Source organism: Anopheles moucheti, chromosome 3, assembly GCF_943734755.1.
Source record: "Anopheles moucheti chromosome 3, idAnoMoucSN_F20_07, whole genome shotgun sequence".
Lineage (NCBI taxonomy): Eukaryota > Metazoa > Arthropoda > Insecta > Diptera > Culicidae > Anopheles > Anopheles moucheti.
Genome location: NC_069141.1, coordinates 53,938,238 through 53,962,018, shown reverse-complemented (window position 1 = coordinate 53,962,018; position 23,781 = coordinate 53,938,238). Strand labels below are relative to the sequence as shown.

At 43.1% G+C, this 23,781-nt stretch overlaps 1 protein-coding gene across 4 annotated transcripts in view; it reads right to left on the bottom strand.

The window, feature by feature from the left end:
• Window positions 1-23,781, bottom strand: part of LOC128302606 (RNA-binding protein Musashi homolog Rbp6) — a 684,518-nt gene that overhangs the window by 557,799 nt on the left and 102,938 nt on the right. For all 4 annotated transcript variants that reach the window (XM_053039462.1, XM_053039466.1, XM_053039463.1 and 1 more), the window contains exon 2: window positions 21,143-21,183. In XM_053039462.1, the coding sequence (XP_052895422.1) occupies window positions 21,143-21,183 (41 nt within the window). The remainder of the gene's footprint in view (window positions 1-21,142; window positions 21,184-23,781) is intronic.

The following is a 23,781-nucleotide window of genomic DNA, read 5'->3' as shown; positions in this document are numbered from 1 at the left end:
TGCATGAAAAAGTGCTCGGGTGCGTAACCGTAGCGTTTGACGCGTGTGCGCGAAACGCAGACACGGCGAGTACGTGGTACCCATTTCCGGGGTAAAACCGGAGATTGCAGCATCCGCCGGGCCGCTCCAGCAGGCGTCATAATCCGACTTGTTTCGTCAACAGTTCGTGTGAAGCAAAACGCAGACATGGATGAAAAAAACACCATGAACGCGTGCGAAACTCAGCTGTTAATAGGCTTTTCGTTTGAAGATTCTGAGTTTCGCTCACTCTATTTGTGCCTGTTTTCCAAAAGAGCCGCAGTCGCAGACGTTTCATTGGACGTTTCAACTTGGTGGCATCAAAACAAAACTGTTATGTTATTATAACACTTTAAAGAACACATAATAAGTTTGATCAAACAATGAACGTCACCAAAACTGTTCAACATAAATTATTCCTTCATTTAAAACCAGTTCACCGGTTTGTGGATATTGTTTCAATTTTAATCAATTTTTCACACATATTTCAATAACCATTGGGAGCTGCTATAGCTCAAGGTATTGAAAATTTGCATCAAATATAATTTTTTGGACATTGTTTAAACAAACAAAAATAGGAGGAAGTCCAAATGTTCTTGCAAGTGTTGAAGAAAATTAAAATAACCCTTTATTATTATATAAATTATGACTACCGGGTTATTGTAACACTCAATTCTTACTGTCTACGCCTACCTACACGTCTCGTGCTATACGTAAACGGGACGAGTGGCGGCATAATGCTTACCTATACATTTAATAAGTAAATGAGATACTTTGTATTAAAAGAATATTAATTCTAGCTTAAATCTAGTCGTTAGACACATAATAATTTAACTAACATTAATTTAAATATAACAAATATAATAATCTAACTTATATATAGTTTAGATACCAGAAATGTAAAAATCTGAGCAGATCTCCAACTTCAGAGAGCTTAGAGAGAGAACGGCAAAATACAGGCAGTTCCCGAGATACGCTATTATAGCGGACCACTATAACCCGAGAAAAATCCGCGTATCTCGAATTTCCGCGTATCTCGAATTTCCGCGTAAGTCGAATCCTGGTGGAATTTCGTTTATACCTCAAAGTCACAGAGTCGGCTTCTTTCTCTGCACTTAATTTATGCAGCGAATCAGGTGGTTTTTAGACAGATTACATTAAAATAAGTTAAAAACAGATGTTATATGTGACATAAAAGGTATTTTCGACCAATTTTTCACCATTTTGCTATAAAGTAGCTCAGCTGTCAAATTTCCAAACACCGCGTATCTCCGGATCCGCGTATTAGAGGAACCGCGCATCGCGGGAACTGCCTGCATATTAATCTATTTGTGTCATAGCTTTCAAGGCCACCTATAGGACAATCAAATCAAAATATGTGACACATTGAAATTCGTTGCAAGCAATGTTACTCAAGTTTATAAGAATAACAAAATTAATTAACGTCTTCTAGTAACTAACGTCAAGTAACGTTAACTGGAATACTTTCAAGATCCTTAACACTCCATCTATGCGCTATTCGACGTCATCCGAGGCACTGGGTTAAAAATTAATAAATAAATAAATTAATTAATTAAATAACTAATAAATAGACCAAAAATATGTCAACTGTGTAAAATAGAATAAAGTAAAGCAAGATTTCTTGATAAGGACAAGTTGGATCCCACTATGGCCACATAATTTAGATTAAAATGGAAGACTTTAATGCAAACAAACAACAAAACACTCAGTCAATCCTCGAAAGAGCCTGTGCTCGTTTTGTTATTGAATAATCTACTTAAATGTAATCATTAACTGGTAAAGTTTCGAAAACAATAGAAAGGCCTCGGTCACAAGCTTATCTGAGGTGACAGTTTGAAGCTAATCTAAATACGGAATCCATCAATATTCCCGACACTAATCCATTTTCAATTACAGTCCGGTGTGGAAAAATGTGTCATAATCAGTTTATCTGTCTATTGGGATTAAAGGTACCGGTGGGAAACATGTTTCATGAACAAACATTATTAACTGATAATATAATTTCTCACCATCACGTTCATATGCATGTTCGCATACGAAAACCGTCGCCGCTAAAGCATACCGGAATTAATGCCATAAACTGTCACGTCCCAACCGGGATCGGGATCGAATTGTCACCCTTCCCCCGGTGCGTCCACAAATGCCATCATCCCACCCTTCATTCTAATCCGCAGCATGCTTGTGTTTGACAAAAATTTCAAAATCCCGACCACCACCACCGGAGCCTTCCCTCGTGGTCCCGCACCCTTCCATTACCAATCCATTCCAGCTGACCTGGCTGCTGTCGACGTGGCGACACATGACAAAAACAGTGGAGTGGAAAATGATTTCAGCCACAGTGCCATTAAATGCAGCATTCGGTTCCACCACTTCACCGCTGCCGTCGGGGACATCCATTACAGAGATCCATCCAGAGATCTCACCATCCTAAACAGGTCGTGTGTCAGTGCGTCGCCTCGGTTTCGCACATTGCACTTGGATATTATTATCTCGAGCGGCGGTGGTTGGGCAACAAAAGGCCAACTACCGAAAACCTACCGTACCGGAACAAATGATTAATATATCATTTCAAGCTGGTTGATAATCTGACCGTTTTTGATTGGTCCAAATTTTGTGCGTCGCATGATGACGCTGATGGGCTGCTGTTGCTCGTGGTTGATAGCTTTAAGATCCATTCAGCATTGTGGGCAAGTGTAACGGATTGTCCAACCTTCAAACGCACTCCCCCAGTGGTGGCGAGCAGTGTAAGGAGAACAAAAGATTTTCATTTTGAAGAACTCCCAAGCCACCAGATGGTTGGATGGTTCAATGGTGGTGGTTTTTATATCCACAGCATGCAACCACTGGCCGGCCAACTGGCCGACGTCTTCCGAGCCGGAGCGTCCAAATCTTTCAAAGTGCTTTTTTATGGATACTCCATAAATTATATTGTTCCCCTTCGGATTCGCGGACAACAAACGGGAGGGAAAACTCTCCGTTTGCGTGCCGTAATTGCTCATAATTTCGTGACGTGACCATACGCGCGCGTGTACCGTCGTGCCCGGAAACGGCACTAAACGACGGACAAACCAAACTTTGCCCACCGGAATGCCGTCCGGTGGCTTCCTGTTTTCTGCATTGTCCTGCTCGGTGCTTCCCTTCTCGGAAGGGCAATCTTTTATTTGCCATCCCATATGGAGAAGTGTGGAATGAAGCTGCCTCTCCAAGCTGGTTTGTGCTTGTGTTTGGGCAAAAGGACAAAAAGTCATCCATGACACTCTGCTCCCCATGACTGCTCGATAAACGCTGATTCACACCGTCCGACAACATCATCGATAAGTTATTAACGATCATTTTCGCGATGAAAGCACCCAACGATGAGATTTATCTGCTTCACCATTTCGCTACGTCAGCACCAGGACAGGAGAGGGATCCATGGGAACACCGACACTCCAACTGCTGCTGGTGGTGATGATGTATTCCATCGAACTTTAACTTCATCTTTTCGTACTAAAAATATGTTCCTGATTTCCGCCGTATCGTTTACTACACTAATATTTTTCTTAGAACCCCTGAGAACTAAACGGACTGGGTGCTGCTGAAAATCCATTATCAAAACGTGCCTCTATTGCCGAAGAAGATATCCTTCCGCTGCTGGGGCGCACAGTACCAGGGCCGACCCTCGTACCACCGTGTTGCTCATTTTGAAGCGAAGGGACGGCACCCCGGCGTTTGTCTAGCCCCTGCGGATGGTTGAGAAGTCAATTTCGGGGAAATGCCCCGAACTATTGCGGCAGCCAAGTAGCAGCTCCATACAAAGATTTCGTTCAAATCAAACACGTGCGAAGTGGAAGGAAAGGTGCTAACAAAACCGACGAATCACGCAATCATTGCTTCCGTTCTGATGGAATGAGTGAAAAGGTTTGGTATTTGTATTTTAGAAGAAGAAAAAACCCCCAAAATAGCGAGAGAGAGAGAACAAAACATCATCCCTAACATCATCCATTCGATTTGTTGCCCAACCACCGGAACTTGCGGAGTAGAAAGAAAACCCTGGCAGGAAGCATGTTTGCATCCCCTTGATTGAAATTGAGTGATTCTCGGTAACTTACAGGATGATGATTTTCACACCAGCATCATCACCACGCTTACGGAATTTCCTTCAACCGGACAACCGGAACCACCACGATTCAATTTTTCCCACACAATCGATCGATTGTGTGGGAAAGGTCCACCGCAAAGGATAACTCGGTACACCTTACACCCTCCGATCCGTGTGGTCCACCATCTGGACGAGAGCAAAATCTTCACCCAGAGGCATGAATCTAACCACACACAGGCACGTGTCCTGCGTGTGATACACGTGACGACACTCGCTGCTCTGAGAGATCCCGCAGAGGAAATAATCGATGTAAATGTACTGTGTCGCATTTAGTTATCGTACGCACCGGCCTTCAGGGAGGACAAAACGGAATGAGGATGAAGGGATGAGTGGTTGAAGGCCTGAAACGTTACCACACGCTACGCAAATGGTAGAAAGTGAGTGTTGATGATTTTTTTCCGACCTCTTCCGAACCGGCGTCTGACCAACCGTTCCTTCCCTTGTGTCTAAGATACCCGACCGGATATCAGCGCGATCTTTCCGTGTTGTTTTCCGACGCGGTTAAGGACACGGTTGGGAAAAGGGAAAATGTTTGCTCTAGGATAATGGACTTATCCTAGAAAGTACAAATGTTTACAGACGTACCTTCCAATCGCTCCGCAAGTCGCGCAAGGTTTCGGAATGATTTAGTGGATGTTGTTAGGGTGAATGGTGTACATTGGATGATTTCTTCACGATAACTTCACAAGAAAAATGAGTTTAACTTTGCCGTTAAGTACCCTCACTTTTTGTGACAATTTAAACCATTTTGTGTATTCAAGTATTATGCTATTTCTACTATTTGGATCGCGATAACAGATACTGGTTGAAATGCCTATGTTTTCGACCTCAGTTTAGACCAGATTCCCAAACATTCCCCTATTGGGACTGCCTGGTTGCGTCCATCTCTTCACCCCACCATTTGCAATCCAAATCCAAAATCTAATTCAATTTTCCCACCACTTGGCAATTGGCGTATGATTAATTTATCAATTTACATCCAAGCCATTTACATCTTCCGGCCTGGCCACTGCCGTGTATATTAAATCCCCCGTGCGTCCCGGGTATTAAACGATGAGAGTGATTTCTTTGAATGGTTGTACTTTTTCGTCCGTGCTTTTCTTTCTGATTTTATCGTGAAACGGGACCGTGTGAAGACGAAACGTTGAACCGCGAAAATGAAATTACCACCAACCTTACAGTGTCGGCAAATACATCAACGTTAACAGCGTTCCGTGCGTCCGTTATGTCCATGAAGGATACCATAGAATTTACCTCCCCAAAGCTACTCCACCAAATTTGTCTAACCGACCAAAGTGCCCTACGGTACCTACAGGCGAAGTTTGGCCAAACATCCCCACAGCAAACGATATCGAATGACCGTAAAAATGCTTCGAATTGTTTCGCGCCTCAAACCCATTAAATTTCTCTCCCACCCCCAGCGGTGGATTGTCATTCACCGGGAAGATCCTGCCGGTGAGTGTGTGGTACGGAAGAATTTACGATACGATCGCTTACACCAACACCGGGAACCGGCAATGGAGAAGAAACGCTATCGAGTCGAGTAAAAAGATACCGGCCGGTCGAGGACGTTACAGCACAGCGATAAGATTCTCATTTTTGCACCATCAACTTAAAACAAAACCAAAAAAACACACACGCACACAAATGCTGTTGAAACAGTGAATCGAAAATACTGCCGAAGTGCTGGAAGCAACTCGAGGGAGTGCCCAACAACCCAACCCCGTGCCCCGCCTTGTGCTGTGGGGCTATCCTTCAAATCACCATCCCATGCAGCATGACCACCGGTGGTGCATGGGATTTCAATTCCATTTGTATTATCTACCGAAAAGCGACACCATAAAACTGATATACCAACGCTCGCTTTCCTCGCACTTTCTTAGCTTTTCACGGGGGTGGGAGGGGAGGAGTGAAAAAAAAAATCCTAAAATGAAACCGTAAAACGCAAACGACGAATACGGTTGATTACATCCAAAACCGGGCGAAAGTAATTACCTCCGAAAGGAAATGAACTTCGAACTTCGGTGGTGCAAATGCACAGAATGGGAAAAAGACATTCGAAGTCGTCACTTTCGTTCATTCTTCGTTTTGTTTTCTTTTCTATCAGCCATCAGCCAAATGGACGAGTCGCGACGGGGGGAAAGCATTTCTTTTAATTGATAGCACCCGAACGTTCGATGGCGTGCTGGCACGTTACAGTGGAAAAATTAGTGTCAGAAGATAAGCGGCTGCTGATGGAATATTTCATTATGCTGTTATTTGGAGCTTAAATCTCGTTTACTGTTGTCATACGATAGCAATCTTTGTGAGAATCCGTTTGTATGGTTTGCAATATGGTGAATTATTGTTATGTGCGTGTTTTAAGTATATGTTCTATTCCTTTTTTCTTTTTTTGCCATACCACACTGGCATGTATGCAATATCTCACTAGAATTATACCTGCCGAGCACTTCTATAGAACTCGAGTAGAAATTTATATCAATTGGAATTGATTTAAAAGAAAGAGGAATAGAACGTCCAACTTTTACATTAAAGAAAATGAAATCAAACAAAAACTTGATATTTTGAATAAAATTGTACGAAACTTATTAAAATTACGGAATCAATAAACAATAAAGAATGAAATTAAAGTTAAATTGTTATGCAGGACGAAAACAGAAGTGTGTGAAACTCCCCTCAAAAGCTATCACTCCACAAAATGAAATGATGGAACTCTACGCTCCAGACATGTTAAATGTATTGATTAAAAATAATTCAGGACTTCTAGTAATTCTAGATTTATCATATTTTATCATATTTATATTTTATATCTATTATCTGGAATATTTTACAAATTGTTGTCGAAATCTTGCGAAATTGCCAGGAAACTTATCAATTCACAGGAGGCGTTCTCTTCTTACAAAACTTTTTGCTAGAGCGATCTATAGGATATTTGTAGTGTGTAAATTGATATTGACAGACTATATTGCAGTCTCAAACGATTTCCAAGACTGTGTAATTACTCTGTAGTTCCAATTACAGTGTAATTTCTTCCCTTGTCAGGTATCGTAGACATAACGCATTAATATAACAAAAAATATTTAAAAAAAACAATAATGCAAACATCAATCATCAGATCAGTTGTGCAACAAGATTAGCTTCATTAGGAGGAAAAATGAATGTTGCGCAACAAATCTAGCTTCCTTAGGAGGAAAATGAATGTTACGCAACAAATCTCCCAAATGATGAACCAAATGAAGAACGGCTCAAAATGAGCTCAAAATAGTCAAGTAATCATAGAGATTTTTGATGAGCTCCGTTTCAGTAAGGGAAACCTGTTCCAGGTTTCTAATGATCTCCTGGATGATCTACACTACGCAACGAAATTATGCGAACGTTAAATTAGTTATCCGTACGCGAAGTAAAGTACGTTAATCGCAAGCATAAAACATGCTGAATCGTTCCATAAAATAAAATTCATCTGTTTTTTTTTTAAATAACACACATCAACTTTAGTTTTTTAAGAGAATAGTGTGAAATATGATTATAATCCTCTCTTAAAACACAAAAAACGTAGGTGTGATTATTGAAACTATTCGCAAAATATTAACGTTGTATAATTATCCTTCTTTAATAGCATTACAACCCCAAGAGGTCTAGACACCGGCTATATATGGCTCATTACTAATATATTTACCCCTCTTGCGTCAGGGTGGTCGAGATGAGATTCTTTTCTGATCTCGCCCCGTTACCAAATACACCGTCGTGCACGCATAATTATGTCACTTAAAATATATTTTAAATATCTAACAACATCGGTTGTGTAGTACGGCCTGGCCGTTTATAAAAGCATAAAATAAATAAAAACCAGACAAAATTGCTCGCACAAAATGCAAACACCTAAAACAATTTGCATTCTAATGCGTACAAATTGGACTAATTGTAAACGAATTTTTACACCTAATTTACATTGTCTTCAGGTAACGAATAAGCGTTACCTTCGTTAGTCTTCGCACAAGCGCACAAACCCTTCAACGGGAGTGCACACCTTAAACGCGTCCTTTTTGGCCACCGGAATCAAATTTGCACGCGCATAAACACTCGCTCAAAGCACCCCGTCTGGCAGCACCGCACCGGAGCCACGGGAAACGAAGACGAACGGCCAGAAAATGTTCATCTCGCACATCAAGGATGAAAAGTGCCCGCCCGCGTGCGCACCGAGTGCCCTGTTTCACTTACGGGACATGAAATATCTATTTTTCCCTCATTATCTCACTCACATAATAATCCACGTTTGCGCTGGCAAAGTCCAAAGGCCGGCGCGCACCCTTCCGGACCCTATCGGTGCCCAGCATCGGTGCACGATTATGGTGGCATTTTGTCGCACGCCTGTGTCCTTATCCATTTGCCGGCTGACGTACGCGAGAGCGTACGTGAGCAGCTTGACGCGCTTAAATGTGACTTTTGTAGAGCTGCATGTGCATGTTCTCGTTAAACCGACGGATGGAAACGGTTTGCTAACAGTGGATGGCTAGTAATGCAACCACACACTTCCCGTCTGCAGCGGGGCAACAGGGACACCCTTGGCCGGGGTCGTATTAAGCATAAATGTAAATGATAAATTTTGCGTTTTTCTTCATCGCGTGATGTCGCCTAACTGTTCAGTTAAATTTAGTAAGAATGGGACTGGGTTTCTGGAGACTTGGAGAGGGTTTCCACGGTTTTCCTTCATCCAGCATCTTCTTTTTAAAAAAATTAAGGAAGTCGACCCTTCTCTAATGAGTGAAATTTTTATTTTTGTTTTAACATATTTATGTAAATCATATAAAATAAATGTTGATTTTTGAAAGAAGGCTTAATTATTATTAACATTTAAAATGCATCATTTTTAACTAACCAACATCATGTTTTTATTAAAAAAAATTCACGCTTGGCAATCAAACCATGGCTAACACACCAGCTTGCATCCACCAACTCCAAGCGTTGCATCCACACAAACAGCGAGCGATGTTATCGGGATGACTTTTCTTTTCATACATTTTATCCGCTTTTCGAAGAAAATTAAAATCTTCTCCGAACTTAACCATCCCACCCGAGTCCCTACCGACGTGTGTGCAAGCATCAAACGATACAGTCCCCCCCACTTCTACTCCATTCCTACCCATTCATTGGTTATCACCGAGCCAAGCCACCGATCCAGCTGGAAAAGCCCATGAAAAGGATTCACCAAGGCGCAAAAAGGTTGATCCCCCGGTTGCAGTTGCCACCAACAAATCATCTCGGTAAAGCGAAGGCTTTTCTTGTGCTGGCTGTGTGGCCAAAGCCGAAACCCGTCTGGAATGCAGACACACACACACACATACCCATTTGCCCGGCTGTCATTAGACATTCATTTATGCTTCCTGGCACGGTACCGTACCGTCGGTGAGCCGAGTGTTCCCTCAACCCAACCACCAAAGCCAGTTTGTGTGTGTTTGCGCTGTGCATTGGCCCGTACTCGCTTTCCGAAACGGTCATAATTCACCACCTCATTCCGATGATGACTTTTCCTTGCCTTTTTCCATTGACATTTTAACGCCAATGCCATCGCCAATGGACGCCAGGGACGCTGTGCACAGTGTGCGCTGCATCTAGCTATGCACCACTCTCAGACACCATTACGTCATTACCTCAACTCCTGCACGGGTTAATACAAAAGCCGGGGTACGCTACGGGAACTCTGCAGCGAACGAAGGAACAATGTTGTCACTCAGCAAGATGCAAACGCAACACACGCGCGCATCGCGTCCTGCTTGCTTCCTGACTGACGTGTACGGGCATAATAGCAGCACCAGCACAACCTCCCTTCCCCTTTCCAAAAACGGTCCCCAGAAGCGACCTTTAAAAAACGGGTCTTCAAAGCTCTAACCAACAAGATTCCTTCTTGCGCTAACCAGCAACGTTGATGAAAAGTACACGTCGCTTTTCATGTTTGCCAACGAGGATAACGTTTTAAGACAAAGCACTCGCCCCATCCTCCTTTGGCAGGCTCAATTTTTACACACACACACACACGGCGTAGTTCCCGGTAAGCACACCTTCAACGAACCATACACGAACGTGCAGTTGACGTGGCGCGACTTTTCATAATTGAAAAAAGCCAGCAAGTCCAAAGCAGTCGGCGCGCAGTCCCAGCGACGGACGCCACAGTGCCAAAACAGCACTTGGAGGCTTGGAGGATGAAGGATGGATACATTCTACGCTCGAAACCAGCCACCGTGACAGGTGCGGACAGGTGGGCGCTGCGTCTGCCATTGCATTGGCCCGGGGGGTGCTAATTACATTTCGTCACGTAGCCATCATTTGCCAAAGTGTGACATACGCCACCAAATCATTCCGGATGGCTAGAATTGTCTGGCTCGGGTCGGGTTCGTTGCTTGTTGGAAAGTCAAGCGGCTCATAAATACATTTCCAAGACGGCGTACAGTCGACTTGTGATGGAATTTTCCACCGACAGACAAGTGCGTCTACGGGGCGTTTAATCCAGTGACATTGCGTTCACCTTTTTGATTGCGGGGGGTTTGCTTAACTATTTGAACAAAACCTTAGACAAGGGTGCACGGAGAACACTCGTTACTATCATCCATTTACATTCCTTTGCAGCCTTTGCACGCTTCACTTGCCACCCCCGTGTCAGCAGTGTGGTGGAATCTGTGATCAAAATGCACAATGCCATTTCCCATCCCTTCGGCAGTTTCACATACCGCCGGGGAGAGAAAAGTTTGTTTTTATTTTTATATGCATTTCAGTGACCGTAATAGCTACAGGAAGATTGCAAATGAGTGAAGAATAAACCTTGGGAGAAATGTTAAGGAATGTGTCCCTTGATAGCACACCATCTCCACCAAGGTATGAAGATAAATGACACGAAATGAACGTCTAAGAGACACAGCACAATAAGTACCAATAAATGTTTCCAGAAGATATTGCTCCGGAGCTCGAACGAAAGAGTTAATTAAACAGTAGGAATTTGAGAACAGTAACTTTTTTAATTAAATTGTTTTTAATGTCACAATAAAATGGGAAACTCCTCAAGAAACCCATTACTTCCCTTAAATGACTACAGGTGGCGCTAAGGTGTAACAAATATATCAAGCCAAACACATCAGTTGTTCCATTGAGGTATGTTAAAATTATCCTTAATTTAATCGATTTTCCCTCCTATCCAGCAACGTCACTACGCTGAACGTTGAAAACGATGTCCACTAACCAGAATATATCCAACAAATATAGATTAGGTACGATACATCCAAACCTGGCACAATCCAGCGGTTGATCCACCAAACGGAACAGATTTAAGGACAGTTCCGGATGACAAACCCACCGAGTTCGAGTAGCGAGGAAAATTAATGATACAAACAAGCACGAAACAAAGCACGAGTCCATCCGTCGACATAATTAATTTAGGTTAATTAACCTCCCGAAACGTAATTACCGCTCAATCTCACCGGTGCTGCTGCGGTGCTCCATCATAGTGGTGGTGAACATGGCCGCTGGTTGGAATTCTAGCCCCAAAGCATTATTAGTCGCCAGCGACAGGCTAAGCCTCAACGATGGTAACCATGATTTGATGAGCCCACCTTACGAAGAAGAACTCCTTTCCTCCGATCCGAAACGCTCCAGTGACGAGTTTTTAAAACTCACTTCCGAATAACGATGAAAACCGGCCCAGCCAACCGGGCCTAAGCGTTCCTTCTTTGAACGCAATCCATTAATTACACAATTTAACCGCAAACATTCGAGATTAAATGGTAGGACTGGAGAGGGAGGCAGATTTGCCCGTGGAAATATGAAAGTAGAATTAATGCCAAATCTTCCAAATCGGCAAATGCTATTAACACCAGACCCCCATGCATCGAAGCGAAATGATAAACGATACTTTTTGCACGATCGCCATCTTGCAAGAAGGGACTCGATTTCCCGGATAGAAAGCTTGTCACCGACGGATTAGTTGATGGAGACAAATCTTTCCCGCGCTGTACCGCAATAGTTACTTCAATGGGAGGAGATTAAACCCTAAACGTTCGCTCTATTCCACTGGGGTTTAATGTTTAATATAGCTATTGATGAGCTGATGCGAAAGGGAAGCCTCAAGACGATATCACAATGAACGATTAGCGAATTGCTTTTTGATGCTTACAGTTGGGTGCTAATGAAAGTTGTTGCGGATTAGTGTTTTTCTCATCTTTTCAACATTCTAGAAATTTATTTGAACAAGTCTAGCAAAATGAATGATTAACGCTATAATAATCATATGAAAGACTCTACGATTAGAAGCTCAAAAAAGGACTTTTTACGTTTACGTATAATATTGCCTGAATTAATGTTCCCAAAACCCAATTTTGAATCTTAATTTTCATGAAACAGCTCCTGTAATCAAACTATCACTTAACAGGTCGGCTGATAATTGTTTGGCCTAATACATAGATCGCACTGGAAGATTTAAATCCATATTACATTTAGTTTGTACCAACCTTCAAACGAATTCTGTCAAAATTTGACAGCACTCCGGCTATAACCTAGTAGGCTGGAGCATTTTGTGTGACGCAACTTTTTTGTTCTGAATAATCGTGGAAAAGAAGGAATTTCGCGTGATGATTAAATATTGCTTTTTGAAGGGGAAAAATACGGTCGAAACCAAAAATTGGCTTGATGAAGAGTCTTTGGACACTGATCTACCAAAACCAACCATAAAATATTGGTATGCTAAATTTAAACGTGGTAAAATGAGCACTGAAGATGGTAAACACAGTGGACGCCCAAAAGAGGTGGTTACTGGTTTTAAACATCACAAAATTATTAAAAGCAACCGTAATGTGAAGATGATCGAGATAGCTGACACCCTAAAGATGTCTACGGCACGTGTTGGACATATCGTTCATGAGTATTTGGATATGAGAAAGCTCTGTGCAAAATGGCTACTGCGAGAGCTCAAATTTGACGAAAAACAACAACGAGTTGATTCGGAGCAATGTTTTGAGCTGTTTGAGCGAAATAAATCCGAGTTTTTGCGTCAGTATATTGCCATAAACGAGTCTTGGCTTCTCCGCTTCACTCCAAAGTCCAATTGACAGTCATCCGAATGGACTGGACGCGATGAACCAGCCCCAAAGCGGGGGAAAACGAAACAATCAGCTGGCAAGGTTATGGCGTCAGTTTTCTGGGATTCGGAGAAATAATCTTCATCAACTTTCTTGAGAAAGGAAAAACCATTAACAGCAACTACTATATCATGTTATTTGAGCGTTTGAAGGACGAAAACGCCAAAAAAACGACCACATTTGAAGAAAAACAAATAATGGCAAAAATGCATCCATAAGACTACGAATTGCTTCCGCACTCATCGTATTCCCCAGATATGGCTCCCAGTGACTAATTCCTTTTCTCAGATCTCAAAAGGATGTACTGTGAGAAGAAATTTTCTTCGGATGAAGAGGTGATCGCCGAAACAAAGGCCTTTTTTGAGGCAAATGACAAATACTACTACAAAAATGGTAACCAAAAATTGAAAACCGGCTATAATCGGTGTAACACCCTTGAAGGAATGTATGTTGAATAAAAAAACTAATTTTGCAAAAAAAAAGAGTTTAACTATCATAGGCCAAACAATTATCAGCCCACCTGTTACTTAATTAAAAGAATCTACAACCGCTTAGTGATCTTGGCCTACTGCAAGTGACCTCTAATCCTCTCACGGTAAGACATACTCCAGCACGCTATGATTGCATTTTAATTTGAACCTACAGTTCCTCTGTCCATGTGGACAATCTAAAAGGACTTTACGAATTGCTAGGCCATCCAGTGTCATTCTAATGACATGATCAACCAACCGGAGCCTAGAGGGTCTGATTCATTATACGGTGGACACAACAGCAGATAAATTAATTTCGGACAGGGTCCATGTCTCAGAAGCGTATCTGAGTATTTAGGTTAAGTAAACTTTTCATACTCCTAGCTTTCACTTCCCCAAGTATCCTCAAACTGTATAACAATTTGAATTGCTGCCAACACGTGTTTTAACCTATTTTACTAAAATATTCTTTATGACCTGTGACGGCTAAAGTTTTGAAAGATTTTCAAAAGTATGAGGAACAATCTTTAGAATTTTAAAACTGAAAGTTTTCATAAATTTATGGAACCTTAATCATGTTTACTGCAACCATCGAACTTGACTGTCTTTATATTTTTTCAAATAAGCAGAACCAAATTATGCATAATAAAAGCTCAACCCAGTTCAATAATACGTATGAGAGCTTTTCATAAGACCTTAATCGTTTAACGCGGACCTGTCAAGCCGGGGAAATTAAAATTAATTTTCCGCCACTGTTGCAATCTGCTAATTTATATTCCAAAAGAATACCCATTACCGTTGCCTTCTAGCTACTCAACCTACTCATCCTGCTGTTCGCGGAACAGGTAGCCGCCGAAAATTGCATTTACTTGTACAGCGCATCCCGACCCGATCGAAAAGAACCGACACGAAATAACGGGCACAACATTGGCACACGGAACACGAAAAATAAAACAGCCGCGTCAGGACGCCGAAAGGACGATGCATCCGCTCTCATATCAGCACATTTTCCGCCCGAGGACACAAGCACAAATTACGCAAACGGTTGCCCCACTGGTGCGTAGCGATCGGCCACGGTCAACATTCGATTAAATAGCCAACCTTTTTGCGGATGAAGCGTATAAACCTTTCGCTGGGCCGTGCCTGGTTGTGCAACCGGCCGAGTTTTGGCCGGAGACCTTCTTTTCGAAATGCTGCTTCCACGCAAACGGTCATTAGTGGTGGCGAGCGATTGATTAAGTAATCAATATATCGCTTCACGATTCGGAACGCTGCTCATCCAGCGGCACCGAAGCAACGCGGAACGATCCGCTAACGCGCGATAAGCGAAAATATTTGCATCGCTAACATCGCACGATCGCAGAAGAACCCATTAGTGGGTTCGCGTACGATTCGCGCCCAACGACGTATTTGCGCCAGACTTTAGGATCGTGCACGGGACATTAAAATTTGAGCATCCTTTTACGAAATACGGAGCCGCATACCGGCAAAAGGATAAGTCGGAACGGTGCACACACGCTCACTCCACACTTCTCTTCAGGGGGCGAACTAATTGATCCTTGGAATGGTCGGCACGTTTCAAGAATATTAATGGCCAAACACACAAACGTATCGGTGGTACCAACCGGTTGATGGTACCGATGCGGCCACTTGACGGATATCCGCATGCAAGCTTGACACACAGCGTAACCAAAGTGTACACAAGCTGACATAATCCAGTCTGGCCGGCTGGCAAGTGGGAAAGCAGCTGGTTGAGCTGGTGTGAATACTGGTCAACTTCACGAAACGGTAGGCGCCAGGTGGTTCAAGCAGCCCCCCTCTAAAGATGGTAAGCTGGTTGATTTTCCGGTATGTTTCACACTGGTCGATCAGGTCGAGCCATATTTGCACTATGGATTAAAGTGTTATTAATCGTGGAATTGCAACACCAGTGAGGATATACTATTGCATTTAATAAGATGAAGGCACAAACCTTTGATGGAACGAATTAATTCACCAACTATAGTCAAAGCTGACTACTATCAGAGCCTTCAAAATTAGTCTATCAAACCAAATGCTGAAAGAGAAAATTAAAATAGTCCCATACGAATAGTCAGCGTCCCATACGAAATAATCTGAAACCTACTAAAATTGAAAACCACATTTTCATAAACCTCCAACCAGTGATAATCCACTCTCGCAGGCTAGTCCTGCAGCGACCCGAACTAATAACGGGTTTTTTTTTTCGTCTCTCATTTGTCCACCCTTTTTGGCCACTCCACAAACAAACAAACATGCATTGATTTTGGCTCCGTAGTGAATTGGAACAACTTCGAAATGGTACTCCAACTCCTTCTCGTTCGAAAATCACATTCCACATTTTCCAGCCAGGAAAACGAAAAAACAAAAAAAAACAGAAAAACAAACACATGGACAAACCTATTCAGCGCACAGGCACAGCGCAAGCGGCAGAAGCGACAAAAAAAAAAACAAAGTACAAGCACCTAAAAACCCATAAGAGAAACGCTTTCCAATATCGAAAAATATGCCAAATGGGACTGCTTTTCGCCAATAGTGCGGAAAACATGCCACCCGCTACCAAAAATGGTCCTCCACGCTTTTTGCCCCTCTTCTGTTCCATGGTATGTGTGTGTTTTTTTTTTTCTTGCCTTTTGTTCAACCCGAGCGCGGAGTTTTATTATCCTCCAGTATGCTCTTGCAGTCCTGCCATACCGTGGGGCTGTCAGATAGGTGTACAGGCACATCGGGCACCGGGCCGCGCTGCTGTGTGTGTGTTGCTCGGTTTTCAGCTCCTGCACCATTTGCCTTCCAGCGACCGCTACAACACACCGTGTCCGTGTACGCGGGAAACCTGGGAATGCTTCCCCAAAGACCTCCCCGCCCAGCTGAAGGCCAACAGTGCTTGGAGCGCGATGCTTAAAACGGGAAAAGCGGACCCGCGAGAGCAGAACCCCGGGCCGCGGGCATTGTTTATGGTACGGAAATCGATGAGGATATAATGTACGGAACCGAATTGCAACCGTGTGCAATAAATTAGCGATTTCGCCCTGCTGCTCCGTCGCGGTCGGTTTGGTTCGTACGGCCTCGGTCGGTGTGCGCGCGGTGCTTGTGTGTTATCCTGGATCGGAGACTCCCCCGGAGTTCAATGAACCACCAGAAGCGCAGCAAGAGTTTCGCACGTGTTTCGGTGGCACATACTATCGGGTGCTGCTTGGGTTTTCAACCACTTCGCCCGTCATAATGCCACTAAAAAAACACCACCGAGTGCTCAAGAGTGAATGGCAGCAAAGCCCCGGACTGGCACCCGCGAAAGAGTCGATCAATTTTTATTCCTTGTCGATTTCCACACCATCAGAAGTGCGATACGTTATCGAATTCCCTGCAGGAAAAAATGGATGCCCAATATCATTTACCCAAAGTACCCCCAAAGCATAAGATCATTTGCCATCGCCACAACTCCCGTGCCCGTGTGCCGTGTATCATGTGTGCAAATAAAATAATATTTGCATTGATGTATGGAAAATACGTCGGCCCACCCCGCCCCCCGGGGGTACAATTGTGATTGTGCGAACAATTTTCACTTAGCCCGGAGGGAAAATAGCGTCGAGCGGGAGACTAAATCCCAATCAGCAACATCGATAAGCCGCAGGTGATCAGGTTTCGTTGGCTGCGTTGGGTTGGGAAAATAAATCTCCATTTGCTACATGCGCGCGCGCTCGCACAAACTTCATTGGATTCGCCAATCATCCATCAATTTTCACCGTAAACCAAGCCTGAAGAAAACGGGAACCAACGAAGAAGAAGAAAAAAAAACCCGGGATGGATACTCTCCCCCTTAGACGCAATCAGGTGTAAGACCGAATGCAGATTGGAAAGCACTCGACTCGGCGTCGCTGCGAGAATTACATAAAGAAAATCAAAATTTCGAAGGAAGAGAAGAGAGTCAGAAAATTCAGACCCCAGAAAACTGTGGCCGCTTCGGTCCCGGTGAGCCATTTCGGGTGTTTACATAAATCGACAGAATCGTTTAAGGGATAAAATATTCAAAAATCCACCCCTCCATCCCGAAACCATGGGGTGGGGTGGGCGAAATTTGCAAACAGTGAATCTACCGATGAGCCACCAACGCTGTGAATTGAATTGTTCTTTTTTGTTGATTTTTTTTTTGCGCTGGGAAAGATATTCTTTAAGCAATTGACGGTGCAGGTAGCACACCAGCGTACACCGGTAGTGAACCAACAACTAGGTCGTTGCGGGTTTTGGCATGGGCAGGACCAGCCACATCCCACCTTGCCGTAACGTCCGCCTGCAAGCGCACGATTTCACCCGGCGTCTTTGAAGAGCTTTCATCGATAAAACACACCATCACCAACACCGCCAAGGCACCGCCGGAAAGCCGTTCAAGACAATCACACACACCCGACCCCACCTGGGGTCTTCTGGGGTGCGGGTGCGATTCGAGCAATCGTGCGGGTATCTAACCTCGAGGCAAAAGCTTACGCTAAGACGATTGATACTTTCGACCCCCGTTTTGGGTGGTGCGCCCTAGCAAAAGCCACCACCGGCGCTACTACAGCTGTTTTGCGCTCCCTCCCCGTGGAATCGATTTTTTCTGCACCACTTTGGGGGGGTGGGGATGTGAGAACAAACGCTACTTCACACACGGAGTGCACGCGCTGCCACAAGGGTAAAAAGGGGTTGTGTAGCAGTGAACCACACACCGTGGATTGGGGGTCTTAATACTTTTCTTTTTTTTCTCCTCGGGCAACAAGATTTACCTTCCGAAAGGGAGGGTTCATTTGGCAGGGCCTATGTTAATGTGGCTTGATTTTCAATTTCGCACCGGATAAAACATAATTCCGGCACAATTTGTCGTTTTCTGCCAGCAGTGTTTCATGAGAACAGTGAGCCAATGAAGTGAAGTGTAAAATTAGTACTAAGTTTCTAGCATTGCATCGTATTATCACACTTTCAAAATTTCTGCTTAATAATTCTATTTAAATCCATTATTATCTTTTCTCTTTGTTTCTTTATTTTTCCTTTCCTTCCTACACTGTTTAATTTTTTCCTTTCACGGGATTTTATACTTCATTGTTGTCAGTTTACCTTAAGTAAGTTAAAAAATTGTTAAATCATTGAGGCACACAATGAAATGAAATGAATTTATCAGTAAAAGCCTTCTTATAAATACACCATTGGGTCCTAATAATGCTATTTATAGCTCTTCACACTGGTAGTTTGTTGCATTCTTAGTACATACACTTCAGAACGAATTTAGAACAAACGTTTTCTGTATTGAAATTTGGATTAATTAGTATCCTTATATTTGCCAGCATATTTGACTTCCTATAATAATTATAGGAAATTAATTACTATCTTGATCATTGTACTTCACTGAAAATTTCAGGTTTGCGATTGCAGAATTGTTCCCGTCCTTGTTTGGAGTTTTTACGAGACGAGATAATTTTTAATAGGGTAATTTTGTTTTTTGTTGACCGTCTTTGCTTCAATAATCCATTACACAAAACATCAAGAGATATTGGCCTGCTAATTTTGAGCTTTTTTAACTTTATTTACCAGTAACCTGGATAGTTGTTCCTGGGAACGAGTAATTGGTTCGGATGTAATTTTGTGCCGGTCCTGGCGATTAGCGCCGCTACCAAATATACTACCAGGCACATCTGATTAAATGGCACTATATGAAATCTAAACATGTATGTGCCTGTTACTGGATAGGCATGACTCGAATGTATTGTATGTGAGGAAAAACTCAGAAAAAACTTGGGTAATCTGTGGTACCTGAATGTGGACGACTACTTAACCTTAGCCAGTTCAGATGCAGTTTTCCTATTGTGAAAGACGACGACCTTCGACAAAATTATGTGCGGTGCCTACGTAAAGCAGGATAAGGGATAGGGGTATAATCTGACGCAAGATTCTGAAGAAATGCTTAAGGGTAATTCGGAGTACTCATATCCAAATGATATGTCGCTTTTGAGCATCACTGTCCAGGTGGGAGCTGAATGCAAACAGGACGTGTCATATATTTTTACGATACATTCCATTCGTGATAACTGACCAAGGTTCGGGACTAATAAACTACAATGACCAAATATCTAAAACACGACGCTAGATGTCCATATCAGACGAATTGCTATATCAGACTGAGAAAAGAACGAAGCCATCAAGGCTCAAGGTCTGTTAAAACCTATAATAACAACAAGAACTATATGTGACTTGGAATATTCTTTGCCGAATAGTTTTTTTTCCGAAACCTAAAGTCTCCCGAGATAAGAAATTTAACAACTTATTAAACTAAATTAAATAAAATTCACAACGTCAACTTATTGGAGAAAACCCTCTTTTTAAACATCATAAAGATTGCATACTCATCGGGGGTTCCATTACATAGCCCAGTATCCGGACCGATTAGCTAGTAATAATAAATTCAATAAACTTTACAATACATCAAACAAAAAATCATGTAACGAGAAATATCAATACGTTTTAAGTTGTAAATAATTCACTAAAGTTCACACACTTTCTATTAGTCAATATTTTCTATCCAAAAGTAAACCATTTGGGCTTTATACTTTGGAGCAACAAGAGCTCGTCAAATTTAAATTTCTTTTCTTAAACGGCTATAAATGTATGACTCAATCACAATTTACTTAAAGTTTCCTTTGAATAACCACTTCAGCTTTTTTATTTAAATAAACAAAACAATTAAATATTGATTACCCTTACTCTATTATTAGCACAAGTATTAGAAATTGGACTCAATTTATTTTTCATTACTTATAAAATAACACTTTACGTATATACTCATCTACATTTCTAAACGAATTAATGTTTTATCTGTTCTTTAACCTTACTTAAAAACTCTAAAAGAATTTAATAAAAAATACACAGAAGAGAATGAACAGATAGCATCGAATGAAATAAATCAGGATCGAACCATTCTGCACAGCAATCAAACACTTCCCACTAAACACCCAAACCTAGGTCAAACCGTTTGTTTCGCCCTCTTCACGCAAATAAAATGGAGATATACAGTCGGCCATCACAAGAATACACACAGGTGCGATTAAAGTCACCCCCACACCATCCATCCACCACCTGGAGAGCCGGAACTTTCCACAACGCAATTTCACTCACGACTCGCAAACCTTAATCCCACACCCCACGGGGACTCATTTGAATCCGTCCACCTGATTCCGTCCGGCCACAACCGGCGCTTCTAATCTTGCAATTACCATCCTAGCCATTATTCGTCGACGCACACACACACACACACTAGCTCTCCGTAGCAACCAATGGCACGGCACTAGCAGCTCGGGGATTCGAGTTCAATTGCTGCAATTTCCACTTACCTGGACTTGTTTGCCAACTGAGACCGCCGATGAACATTTTTCTGTAAATAGAAGTCGGAAAAAAGGCAGAAAGGTTAGCGAAAAAACATTTGTAATTTTACAGTGAAATGAGCTGGGATTATGTACATGTAGTGGTTGTAAAAAGCAGGGAGCAACGACGACAAAAAAATACATGTCTGTGATTAACATGCTGCTTTTACATTCCCACTGTCCGTGTCGCATGTCGCATCGGGAGACAAAACCCAAACAGAGTTGTGCTGAGTGAATGGTAGATGGTGTCACTATGTACCGTCGAAAGTGACTAAGAAACAGCAACGCGATAGCTCCTCAGCGCGCGTGAACTAAAGCGTGCATGAATAAAAGTTTAAACCCCTGACGGTGCTTCCCCGGACTTTGAAGCATTGGGCCGACGAGTCCCATGAATAAATATCACCAGCTAGGACATCATTTGCTTGCACAGCTTCACCGTTTTCAATAAAAATTCATTAAAAGCGTAAAAGAGTATAGACGATGATCTAGCTTCCAAACACCGATCCTGGTTGCCGGTTCGGGAAATGGGGAATGGGCAGAGACGGTCACCCTATTCAGGCGCGTTCGTAAAACAGACTTCTATTTATCTTCGGCTTTGCATCTCTTTTCTTCTTACTCACACACATACAAATTTCATCTATTCATCGACCAGTAGAGCTACTAGAGGGATTCCATTGGTGCGACCAAATCCAACGAGGACGACCGTCTCTGGTGGCCGTGGATATGCGACACCAGCGTTAATGTATTCCGTGTACACCGAGGTAAACACAGCTGTCTCCTAAATTCTAGTTGCGACAAACTGCCATGCAAAACACGCAAAGATCGCTCCCAAACGGGGCCGAGTGACCGGGGCCGAGAAACAGCACCGGGGTGCACGTGGTGCAATATTTGCCAACCCGGGGCCGGCCAACTCTGGAGGCTATTCGCTAGCGAACCCACTAGACCCCGGCTTTGCATTGCAGTGCGCCGCCACAAGATGGGCGAGGACGTTCAAAGTGTCGAACGGTGGTCGCTTTACGTGACTTCTTCCGCCTTAACGCTTGCAGCAGGCAGCCGGACACGCCATCCTGGGAAAGGCCAAACTGTCGGGGACGCGTCGCCGCGAAAAGCCGGAGTGATATACTTGTGGCCGGGATGCTTGAATACCCCTCACACACACACACATACGGTGTGTGATGAACGGCAGCGACAACTGTATACAATTTCATTTATGAATTATAAACGAAAACCAAGCGCACTAGAACAAGCTGTGCATGCTTTCCACTCATTCGCCTGACGGATGTGCCTTACGATCATGGGTATGATGCACAGTCACAATTTCACTAGCCGGGGATGGAAATTCATACGGAAGCGAAAGGAAAAATTAAACAAAGCATACCGAGTGACAAACATGGCGCACAACCCCCCCATCACCCACCCACACGCTCCAACAAACTCCAGACAAACAGCCCTATATAAAGGATATGGGGATACGGAAAAAACCATAGTCCAAACATCATCTCCACGAGGAGCTCCACGTTTGTTCCGCTGGCATTCCCGGCATTCCTGGTACCCAAGAAAAGTGAGCTAGGGAAATAATAATGATAACATTCTCTATCGCGTACTCAACACGCATACACACACACGCGGCAACCTTCAACCACGTGTTTGTGATGCTTCAGCAGTAGTCGAAGTACGCGCGTGTACTCCCTCTACTCTCCCACTGCGTATGTCTGCAAACACACAGTTGGGGGGGGAGGGTCTGGGGCTCGTTGGTTATCCTTTTTTTTATTATCATTACTATTACCTCTAGCGAGTGGCGAATCCTTCTACCCTTTCTCCACGGTAAGCCGTTAATAATACAAACTAAGCCATCGCCACCAGACAAACCCGGCTGGAGGGAGCGGGGTTGGGCGAACGGAACGGTGTTCGGTGCGGCTGCCATATGGAGTGCGTCGGAAGCCATATCAGCGGAATGTCACGTATTCTATTTCGCGACGTTGGCATTTGACGCTTCGTGGGTAGCAAAGGGATAGAATCAGGGTGAGAGTAGTTATTAAAAACTACCGTCACGATTGTTACAAGCGAACGAGCCGGTGTGCTACTGAAACCACATGATGAGCAGTTCTAAATGTAAAGCATGTATTGCAGTTTATGTTCTATATATCAATATAGTGAGACATATACTGTTACTGATTTTTTATAATGTAGTTACATATATAACAGGCGCTAATAACGAGTTTACAGGCTAGGTTGACAGGGTGTTGTTGGAAATTTTTAAAAAGGATTTGGACCTCTTGGGTCTCTTTCACCTGTGGTGGTAATAGGGGAAAAAAAATTTAAAAATGAAGAAGGAAAGGATGTGAGAGGGCTATGGTTGACAGGTGAAATTCTCATGACGTGATCAACCCACCGGGACCTGGCGAGACTAATTCGATGTACAGCTCATAGAACTCGTCATTGCAGCGATTCCTCCATTGCCCTTCCCCACATAAGGGGTCAAAATGATTCCATTACCAATGTTAGGAATTACATGAAGGCGAACCCTGCAACGGTGAAATCGATCGTCGGAAATGACGAATTCGACAGTCGGATAAAAAGTGGACTAGTGATGGGAAAAAATTGCTCCC